This window comes from Echeneis naucrates, chromosome 9, assembly GCF_900963305.1.
Source record: "Echeneis naucrates chromosome 9, fEcheNa1.1, whole genome shotgun sequence".
Lineage (NCBI taxonomy): Eukaryota > Metazoa > Chordata > Actinopteri > Carangiformes > Echeneidae > Echeneis > Echeneis naucrates.
In genome coordinates this window covers 2,410,427-2,422,191 of record NC_042519.1, presented here as the reverse complement: position 1 = coordinate 2,422,191, position 11,765 = coordinate 2,410,427, and the positions used below count along the sequence as shown (strand labels likewise).

Genomic DNA, 11,765 nt, shown 5'->3' with positions numbered 1-11,765 from the left:
AGATTCATTGAAACTGTGGCCTGATGATAATGTTGAACTAAAGCTCACAATAGTCATTGAAATTCATGTTGTGGGACTCAGTGACATGGTGACGAAACAAGAACCTCTCTCACACACAACACACACAATCTCCATGTTGAGCTGTTCCTCAAATGAGCTGTGTTAGTCCTGCAAACATAGTCCCAAATGTCTGTAGTTTATTCAAGATTTTGGATATTAGTCTAATTAGCTTGCTACACCTGCCTCTTAATGCATATTTACTTTCCACAGACATCTGTCATATAATCACTGATCCCAGGAATAAGAGAAGCTGAGTCTAGGACAGCTTTATGAGAACTATCTCTAATCTCTCGCCAAAGATCCCAAGGATATCCAATAAACAGGCTAGTTTTCGGGCTAGCTTTCATAGTCAATACCACTCTGCATCCACAGGTGAGTGGTAAATGCACTCCACGATAAATGCTTACAGGTAGCAGGCCCTTTCTGTCACAGAACACTGTTATGATAAGAGGATCTTAATGATAGATATCTTGTCTTCCCTGATATTGCCTAATTGGTGGCTATTTTTAGCCTTAACTAGACAAGCATTGCGTCACTGCAGTTACTTGATTGATTACATGATGTGATTTTTCACCACCACAATTTGAGAGTCTTGAACACGTTCCCTTGATCTTCCTTGATCCTTTCTTACTCATCACATATCATACTGTAAACTTAGAGATGCACCGAAAGCATGGCCAGCAGGTAAGGAACTTAAAACCCAAGCAACACCTCAGGAGGAACTTCCAGTGGCTATGCCTTTCAACAGGATCCCTGGCCATTGTGTTGGGTGTGAACTAATAGCGTCCACTTAGCTATGGCTTTGTGAGGGACAGTTTTTTACCTGTTGATGGGCATGGTTGATGTTCAATTTGTTTATTTTATTCCACATTGAATCTACTCTCTCAGCCATGATACTTGCTTTGTATCATTTCCATTGGTTTCTTGGCCATCATCCTCGTGTCTTTTTCAAATCTTAGCTGTGACCCTGCATTGGCAGTGCATTACCGTTACCACAGAGCTTCTCAGCACACATTTTCAGAGCTCAGTGTTCATGGTGCTGCAAGGCCTCACACAATGCTCTGGCTGCATCTGCAGCACAAACATTACAGAGGACTACTAAATTCCTCACCCTGGCCTCTGCCTCCTTCTGAGAGGAGAGATGAACACTCTGAACTCCTGTCTGCCCCAGTCAGACCACAGGCAATGGTGTGTATTGCTTCTCTGCCAAATCTTCAGTCTCCACTTATACCTAGACCAGAGATATTTAGATATTAGGATCATAATTGCTGCAAGAGGATTAACTGCTTGGTGGATACTGCATATTAAATGGGAAAAATTTATCATTCTGACCAGAGGGTGTTGGTGGAGCAAAGTACCTTTGAACTCTCATAAATCAAAGGGGTTAATTCTTTGGAGGATGTTAATCTGTTTAATTCAAATGTGTTAGTGTTGTCCTTACATTTCGGTACATTATGGAGTGTACAGGTTCACCTTTGATTTTATAGTAGTGGTAGAAAGAGGATGAGGATGATCTGTCAGCCTTCTTCATCAGTGCACCATGATGATGTGTAGCTAAAGTATATTGTTCTAAACAAATGATTTGGGTGGATGGACAGAACAATGAAGGGTTTAATGGCATTGGCATAATTTTGCCAAACCATTAAGGTTACAAAATATATAAATAACAAATTATGACTTTATCACATTAATATCGCTGGTATTGTTTGGTGTTAAATTTGAAATCACGAAATCATCCTAAAATTACAATCAAATATCTAATAAGTGAAAAGTGAAAACTGTGGAATTTCCCTGCAGAGCCCATTTTAGCCCATTCCTTCGGTTTTACATCCTAAGAAAATGTGTCATCCTCAGCCCATTACCAGATGCAGTCGGAAGATTTTTTTCATGAAATACCCTGTGAACTGACCCCTCCAACCCGGATGAAGATGGATGGATCGATATTCTATAAGAAACTTGGTGGTGGAAATAAGTGGGTAAAAAGTAAAGAGTAAGTAGAGAAGTAGGAAGAATAGTAAGAAGAATACTAAGAGTAAGAAGTAAGAAGAATACCAAAGACTGCGCTCTTATGGCTGCAATGCCTGTTGTATCTGGAAGCTTGGCTGACTGCTCGTGCTTGCATCTATAATTTTCAAGGGTGTGGCCATGTTCCATTGACAAAATGCTGTGCAGAGGGTAAAATAGCATTTTTGGATGTTTCTGCATTGAGGGTAATCCTGAAATCCATGACTGGTGACTAACATTAGTTGGCAAAAAATAAATTACGTAAATAAATCAACCTCCCGTTGATTCAGCTTCCATGTTTGAGGATTTGTTTTTTCTGAATGAGCCTAACCCCAACCATAACCTTAACCCTAACCCTAACCTGCCTACCTAAAAATGATCACAAGACACAGCTGTAAACTAATCAAACAGAAGAGACATGTTGGACAAAAACATCTTGATTTGACTTCATCATTTAAAGAATCCTGGAATGATAAATTGTAGAAAAATTATGAGAAATTATCAACTCATTGAATTTCCTTTTCTGAAATTAACCACTTGGAAACTCCATGACAACCCCAGACTTGTGGACATAAGCGACATCAAGCATTCCGGACAAATTTCTAAGCTAATACCACAAGACTGAGTTAACACTGAGGTGTTTAACCTCAAGAGAGAGAAAATAGAGAGTCAATTTGAAGGATGTCTCCACCACAAAGTGAGGGGCTTCCTAAATGTGACTGTCTTGGCAGCGTGTGGTGCTGTGATGCCCCACAGTAGTTTGCATTGGCTGGGAAACCAGACTGGAAGTTACAGGTGTTGTCCAGCCTCACACAGAGTTGTAACTTTCAGCATGGGCTTGACCTTTTTACACAGGCCATGCGCTTAAAAGAGGAACAGGAAATATGCCAGAAATCAACAGGGCCTCACAGAGCGGTAGAGCGTTGGCCTGGATTGCGACAACAACCACAACATAGGAAACTCAACCCAACTCCAGTCTTCCATGCCCTTTGAAGAAGAATGCATCAAAATAATTCCTTCTCAGCACAAGGTGGAACGATAACATTGCTTGTCATTGGTTTGACCTGAAAACAAATGTGTGGAGCATGACTCATCCTGTTTTTCTCTGCCACAGCTGACATCTTTTATGGAACTAATCCTATCTAATCCTATATTCATAGTCAACGAAACACTGGGGGATCATCACATTCAAATGAATGTGTAATTGTGTCAAATGTATCTCTAAAAAAAAAAAAAAATCAGCCACAAAAGTAGTTTCCATGCTACACAAAATGTATCATTTTATACTATGCATATTGTTTATTGTGAGTGTGCCAGTGGCCCGATGATATTAGAAGGTAGACACTCAATAGAGCTGCCCATCCTATAGTGGCTCAGTGACAACATCAACATGCTGATGTTCATCAGACTGATGAACAATTAATTTAGTTGATCATTAAAATTTTTTATCTACTACAAGCAACAATAACTAATGACTCATGACAAAAATATTCATAGCAAAACATTCAATAAGTATGGGTCAGACAGACTTCAACTGGTGTCACACAATGAGTCCTGGCTAAAACAGGTAATCTCCAAGAGCTAAGCCCAGCAGCCATAGCCCCAGTTTTCCAACAAATACCTTGTATTTGGCTGTATTTGCAATAATATTTGACCTTGCCACCTCACTAGCAACTTACATAAATCAGCTGAGATAGAAAATAGCCCTGCATAAAAAAATGAGGGTGTGCAGTAGTGCAGCGTACAGGTAGGAATTGGTAAACGAAAAATGATTTTCAGATCTAAAATGTCCAGTTTTAGTTATCCTCGTGTCAGAACAATGCACAGCAGATTGGTGCTTCTGAGAAGGGGTGATGGTGATCTGCACTTTACAAGAGCTTTGGTTATCATTGTTATCATTGTTAAAATCTGTTTGCAACACAATAGAATTAAAGGACAGTGATGCAACGGGCTGGGACTAACTGGCTTCAAGGTTTCAATGGATTCTCTTTTAATTTGCTGTTTTAAGAGTCTAGTCAGTGATTTCACCCATTGTCTGTTTTTGATTGTTGACACTGTTAATAACTTGTAACACTTAGTGCGGTGTTAATTCAAATCAAATTAAAATTACATAGCCCCAAATTACAACAAACTTACATCAAGGCATGTTTCACATGCTGACACGCTGATTATTTTTGATGTATATTGTAAGACATAAACTGACTGATGAAGCTAGGTGAGTAGAAGGCCTTGCTAGCATAGAACAAATCACAATGTTTACAAAGTCTAAAGTGAAATCAATATTTAAAATAACTTGCAGGCCTACATACCCATGTGTAGAGTGTGTGGTCACTCGCAGTTTGGGAAAAACTACTACTTAACACTTTAACAAATTTTTTCGCTGCCAGTGATCTGTGAGCGACCCCAGAACACAGGCCACACTTTGAGAAAAGTTATTCTGGAAAAAGCAATTTCTACATCTGCCTCCAGTTTAGGAATCAGGGTATTGTCTGGCTGTTGTTTGAAAAATATTTTTTAACAACAATAACATAATGGTCAATATTATGGCTGAAATCTACTCCTTGACTACTGAGGATCTTTACAAGATTAAGCTGTTCTAAATGTTGGAGCCCCTTAAAATATCTGTACAGTGTATGCTAAACCTAAGGACTAGCAGAATATGTGCGCCAGCTTTTGATCAGCCTTATTAAATCAAATCCTAATCTAATGGCTTTTAAGGTACATTTCTGTGTTATACATGTAGTTTTCTGTTTTGCAAAGAGATTAGTTGTTTTCCATCTTGTTGGAAATGTTGACTTTATGTTTTTATATTTTTGGAAGCACACGTGTTCACTTTACACCAGTTGTCACATTGAGGAACAGCAGTTCTATTATTTCTCACGTCTGTTATCAGTGTAGGAATAGTCCTGGCATAGTTAATATCATGAATGTAAGTGAGAAAACAACAAGACAATATATAAAATCGATGAAAACTCCTACTGCAATACTAAAATCTGAAGGATGAATATATAAATATGGTGAACTGAGTCGTAAATTCACACACAAAAAAATCTGACTGCTGACTGCTTTAGAGGAGTGGTTCCAACATTACAGGATGCTGTCCTCTACTGGAACTTAACTAGAAATACAGCTGGGGGCAGGTAAGGACTGAGGCTAAGGCTAAGGTTTGGCCTTTCTCTGAGGTGGCTGAAGGAGATTTAAAAGGTTAAACTGTGTCCTCATCATTTTACATGCATAGTACACACACATACACACACACCTTAAACCTTAAATCAACACATGATCCTTTGGCTTCACTGGTTACTTGAGATTTAAATGAAAGGCTAGACAAAAAACAAACAAACAAAAAAAAAAAAAAACAACAAAGAGGCTGATGGATAAAAGGAAGGATACAATATTAACTTAAAGCCATACATTTACATTGTTCATGTTGGCTAACAAAGTTTTGACAATGACTTTTATCTTACAATCACTATACAGTAGTTATGTAGAACGTTCTTTTTTAGGCCAGAACTTGTTCATAACGTTTTAATGTATTATAAGATTTCACATGATTTGACTTTTGCTTCTTTTACCTCCGCACTTAAATCACAGATTACGTAGAAAAAGGGAGCACAAATTTCGATGAAGCCAAAAATAAATAAATTATTAATCAATTATTATTATTATTAAAATGTAATTGAATGTGCCAAGCCTTTGTTGTGGTTTGGACTTCGGCACTCCCCCCTTTTAGTCCAAGGCATTTATTTATTTATTTATTTATTTATTTATTTATTTATTTATTTAGGGAGAAGGTTAGAGAAATATTTGATAAATACCTAACACTTTACAAATTATCTATAAAGTTACCTCTATTCACTGAATATTGAATTCATTTTTAACATTTTTATGAGGTAACGTAACGAGTGAATACGTTTAACTTGCAGTTGAATGGGACGAACATTTCGGACGAGAAAAACGCTGTTGGACATTTTCTGAATTTTGAACCAGTCCCCCTCATATGAACAGTTGTTTACAGAAATGAAAACTGGGACAAAATACCGTGGCGTAAATGCTGCTTCTCATGTCAACACCGGGTAACACCCTACGGGAAGCTTAAGGGAAGTGGACGTGCATATTAATAAGCCACTAGAAACTCATAAATCATTTTTGACTACGGCCACGCCCCCTGCCCCCCATTGGCTGCACCACGTTTTATGTGGGCTGAGTCCCATCTCGGTCATTTAAATAACCCCCTTGCGCAATTTTGGTGAAGAGTGTTGCTGTCAAAAGCGACAGGAGCGGACGAAGGCGTGTTGACAGACGGACAACTGTGACACAGAGGCGAGGGAGAGGAGCTGCGTCATGCCCGCTCTCCGCGGCCGGTCGGCCGTGTAGTTATTTATCAGCGGAGCTGGATGTCGGGGAGAGTTTGCTCAACTGTTACCGTCGCCGTGCAGTCCCGGGGCTTAATGTTGTGTTGCCTTTTTCCGAGGAGCCAATGGAGACCAGTGAAGTCTAGGTGCTGTTTTCCAACTCCGAGCGCGTCGAGGTGTGTGTGAATATATTCCTCCGTCTCATCCAAACTTGGACGCAGGAGGGAAGCCTTCGGCTCGACGAGGTAACGCGTCTCTCCTCCTTTTTCCTCTTTCGTCCCCTCCGCGCGCGCATTTTCTGAATAAAGCTTTCCTGTTTGCGAGCGCTACCTGGAAGTGAAGAGCATGTCAGCTCAGTCCGAGTCAGGGACATAATGAGTGAAGGTGGATGCTGTAAACAGAATGTAAGAAAACACTTTTACAATGCTCCTAGTATTACATCCAGTCTCATTACTGGCACTCTTTCAGAAGCCCCCCCCCCCCCTCCTCCACACACACACACACACACACACACACACACACACACACACACATACTCAAAAATCTTAATATACATGTGACATAATGGGGGGGCAGGCAGAACAAAAACATGTTGAACAAAGCAGTAAAAATTCAGAGAGATTGGTTTGGATCAGCTATTACATTGTTGCTCATCTTTTTCTGGTGTTGATCTGACTATGGTGTTGGACTCAAACTCTTAGAGGCCTTAAAATAAGTTGCAATCACTGTGAGGCTCCAGATTTGCCAGAGCAAGTGGGAAGAACTGATGTGTGTTTTGTCATCAACACAATGAATTCCCCCTTTTTATACTCCTAAAAGCTGACATGCTGTGTGCAAGTTAATATCTACAAATAAACATACAGGTCACACTATTACTATTCTCTGCTCTAGACAGACTTAGTGTTGAACAAGCACATATATTGCTGTTGCCGTAAAAAGGTGGTATAATGAAAGAAATTGGAATCTCGACTTTACACCTGCTTTACATGTCATGTGTCCAGGAGCCTCTGAGAAGATATGGTGAACAACATGGTTAACAGCCAAGCGTCAGGCATACCACCAGCCCCCAGGTCGTGTGCAGGATGCGGAGGGAAGATCGCAGACCGCTTCCTGCTCTTTTCCATGGAGCGCTACTGGCACACTCGCTGCCTTAAGTGCTCTTGCTGCCAAGCCCAGCTGGGGGACATTGGCACCACCTGCTACAGCAAAGGAGGCATGATTCTGTGTCGAAGCGACTACATCAGGTAAGAGGAAGGAAGAGCTGGAGGATGAGGAGGAGGAGGAGGAGGACAGGAAGCTGCTGGTTTTAAAATTTTGAGGCTGCACAGACAAAGCAATCTGTGTTTTTGTGTTTGCAGACTGTTTGGGCACAGCGGGGCGTGCAGTGCCTGCGGCCAGTCTATCCCAGCCAACGAGATGGTAATGAGGGCACAGGGTAATGTGTACCACCTCAAGGTAAATCTCAAGTACTCATATTAACGCGCTTTGTCTCATGCTGACAGAAAGAGAGCTCAAAGTAGGGAAGAAATGTCCCCTGAGCTTTAAATGTGTTTTCCAAAATATTCCACTGTACTCTTTAATATTATAATTAGTATTTAGCCATCCAGTTTCAGTCTCTTGGAAGAAATGTTGTTGAATTTCGAGTAAAACTGGGGGTTTTTGATGCAACTTTAATGCTTACAGCATACAAATTTAGTGGCCTCACTCTGATCTGTTTTGGCCTCTGCAGTGTTTCAGCTGTGCCACCTGTCGAAACAGACTGATGCCTGGAGATCGCTTCCATTATATCAATGGCACAATCTTCTGTGAGCACGACAGACCCGGTGCTGCCTTGCTCAACAGCCACCTGCCTTCACTTCAGAGCAACTCAGTACTGACAGACCAGAAGGTAAATGAAAGTGCTGCTGACCTGATCCTACAGAGCCATCTGTGTTTCCAACAGAGGGTGAATTATTCTTATATGAATATTTTACATGGACTCTAATGTGAAAAATAAAATCATTTGATTCCCCTCTGGAACAATGCCTGCCACAGCAGGAGATGCTATTTATGTAGAAAAAATGTACATAAAGATTTGACTAAAGAAAAATCTGCGTACCGTTGTATTACGAGAAAAGTTTTTACTTTTTATTATGCTTTTTACTTAACTTAAACTTACTCTTTTAGATGTTTATACTTTTCATACTTTTCATACTTTTTATAGTTAATTATGCAGTGCACTGATGAAACATTAAAAAAATAGTATAGGTATTTATGCATCATCAATAATAATTACGTTATCTATTATATAATTGCTTCATAATTTATTCATTATATTTATGTTGTCCCTGTGCCTTCAGTTTGAATGTAGATTTTTTTTTATCTGGTTTGGCAGTGTTACTTTGGTAAAATGAAATGTGATTTAAAAAAAAAAAAAACATTCAAGGGCACTGAACAAAGAAAAACTTTCTTTGATATTTTGCTTGCATAAGCTGCTTATACGTCACAGCTCTCAGTCACTTGTGGATTTTTATAATATACCAATTGATTTCATGTCATATTGTATTCTGTTTTTAGATTAACTCATATTCACATATATAAATATAAATATAATAAAATATAAAATATAATATAAACTTGAATTGAATATAAACACAGTACTTGAATTAGAAACAAATATATTGGTGACCATTATGTGTCTGTGGTAGTGACCCTAATGCTCCTCTTCTTTTCTGGTCTGTAGGTTTGCTGAGTGGCAGCAGCGCTGTGTGTCGCCCTCACCTTTTCTCCTGAACTTCACTTCTCCTTATTTACTCTTCTTCTCCTGCTTCTGTCGCCATTGTGGATTTTCATCAACACGTCGCTTCCCTTCCCTACATAGAGCGTGCAGCTTTTTACCAATGTGTCCCGTACAACACCATACCAGAGGCTCAATATACAGCTTACAAAAGTCACATTCATGTTGTGTTTAATATTAAAGTGGTCTGTGCACCATGCAAAGACTCAACGTGTGTGTTGACTGCGATGGCTCCTTCAGGACTAGTAGAAAGCTTGAGGGGGGAAAAATGACAATGAAAGCCAGCGCCAACTGAAAGAGGGAACAAAGGATGTTTGAATGAATGCTTAATGGACTGCTGTAAAATGACTGTGAAAGCTTTGCTTATGCCATGTGGCATTATTTTCCCTGAGTGTCAGTGTTTTTGATGAACTCTCTCTTCTACATGTTAATCTGAGATCCAATACACTGACGATTGAATGTAAAATTGTGGGGTTTTTTGCAAAATGTGGAGCATCTGAAAATGTCCAATCATAGGGAAACCTTAGAACAAGCTCAACCAGAAACTTTTTTAAGCACTCAAGGAAAGCAGAAATGTACAATTTAATATTTTACTGTTACCTGTGATTACTCATTCTCTCAGCTGCCCTGAGCAACTGAAGTGATTCATTGAAGGTTTTGCTTTTTTCTGTGGAGTTTTATTTCTTTAACCAATGCCTGTTTCAATGTGTGAAAAAAGTCCAGTTAAGAGAAAACCTATTAAAATAATTTTCCTGTAACATGTTGCAAAGTGCGCAGAGGTCCTTTTGAAGCCCCTCAGCAGCATTAGAGTGACATTGCATTGCGTGGTACCTGGCATCGGCGGTTGTGGCTAACCCTCTCATTCTCTTTTACCCTGCATGGAAAAAAACATGCCTGATTACCCCGAGGAATGGAATTAGGAGGTTTGAGCTCTGACCATTTACAGAAGCAATTAAACATGAGCCCTGTATCTTTGCTTCTGGAGCTCCTGTGGGGCTGAACTTGTGGCGTATCCCGTGGCTGACTGGCTTGGTGGCTGCCTGCCTGCCTGTCTTTAATAAAGCCTAATCTTAAAGCAGGCTAATTAAAGGGGAGTGGCCCCCTCTACATCCGAGGCACTTGAAACAATCTGATGTATTTACTCTTCACCATGTTCCAATTAAAGCCCCTACACAGCCTGGTTTGTCTCCCCTCACAGCTCTTTGTTCTCTGCCACTCTGCATGGCTTCTGAAATAATTTTCCCGAGATGCATTCAATTCGCTTTAGCTTAGTGTGCTTATTTAAATACTATGTTCAAAGTCTCCATACCATCAGAGCTTGGGAGTTAATCTTAGTGTGGTAGGAGCTGTGGAGTATGTGGTGTGCAAGAAGCAGAAGATAGCATCTGCTCCACTTTCACACCTTGCTTGGGACCATGGCAGCCATCAAACTTGCACCTTAATGCGCTTAGCTATTTCAAAAAGTCCCACTTGTCATGGTAGGTGCTGATACTGCATCAATTATTTATTCCACGTCTGATCAAGAAGCGTCACGCAAATTCATTAACGTATGCAAATGATCACAATTACAATTATCTTTGTATCGTGATGGTGAAGAAATAAAACCTCGGCACATTCCCGAGTCCCACCGCACCACAAGTTACACTTTGCATTCAAACTAATCAAGCCTCATCTGCCTTTTCTTAATTAGCCGGAACGTTTTCAGATGCCAATTAGCAGGTCTCATGAAAAGGCTCTTTGCCATGAGGTGATGTCTTTTATCAGAGCTTCTGCAGGTGTGTGGCTCACCATGTAGCCTGTGTCATAGAAAAGTGTTTATTCCTGCTAATTAATCATATTAACACATGCAGATGAGTGTAATTGCCTGAGCTCCTCCACCTCACACTGCGTGAAGACACAAGATGATGCCAGGATATTTTTACATGCTCATCATGGAGGGGAAGAAGATCATTGGAGCCTCCTTCTTGCCCAGAAACTCCTGTGATATAGATCCAACATAGCTGCCTTCCTTCAGCCCAGTTCCATTCTGATGCTAATCTGTTGCTCTGCCAGCCAGAAGCTCCCTCTGATGACATAGTCTCTCTCTATGTGTGGACAGGCCAGACCAAGTGATTGAATCCAAACAATATTCTGGCATTACATTAACTATCTCTGTGATGGTCTAGTGTCATGCGAGCACGAGAACCCAAATGTTTAGTTCCCACTAATATATATATATATATATATATATATATATATATATATATATATATATATATGTGTGTGTATGTTGAACTGGACAACAGTGGTTGTTCTCTTTATAATATGACATTACCTTAACCATTCATTGTGCCCATATTTAATGTGTCACCTCTAAAGTGGTCACCGCAGTAGACACAGAATAACAAAATATTTCCCCCATTAAGCCGTATTGTGGTTGTGTGAAATGTCAATGTTCCTTGTTTTCCATTATTATATTTTGGTGGCACACGATGAGGAAAGTAAAACACGTAAGGAGGTATTATGAGGGTTTGACTTTGATGTGTGGTGTGTGGTGCCCAGTTTGTGACAGATTACACTCTGGAGAATTG

At 40.0% G+C, this 11,765-nt stretch overlaps 1 protein-coding gene across 1 annotated transcript; it reads left to right on the top strand.

Moving 5' to 3' along the window:
* Positions 1–6,309: 6,309 nt before the first annotated feature.
* LOC115048785 (LIM domain transcription factor LMO4) lies at positions 6,310–9,953 on the top strand. The gene is made up of 5 exons (XM_029510537.1): positions 6,310–6,664; positions 7,421–7,663; positions 7,778–7,874; positions 8,149–8,307; positions 9,142–9,953. The coding sequence occupies exons 2-5, from the start codon at positions 7,437–7,439 to the stop codon at positions 9,148–9,150; spliced, it is 492 nt and encodes a 163-aa protein (XP_029366397.1). The 5' UTR covers positions 6,310–6,664; positions 7,421–7,436; the 3' UTR covers positions 9,151–9,953.
* The last annotated feature ends 1,812 nt before the right edge of the window (positions 9,954–11,765 follow it).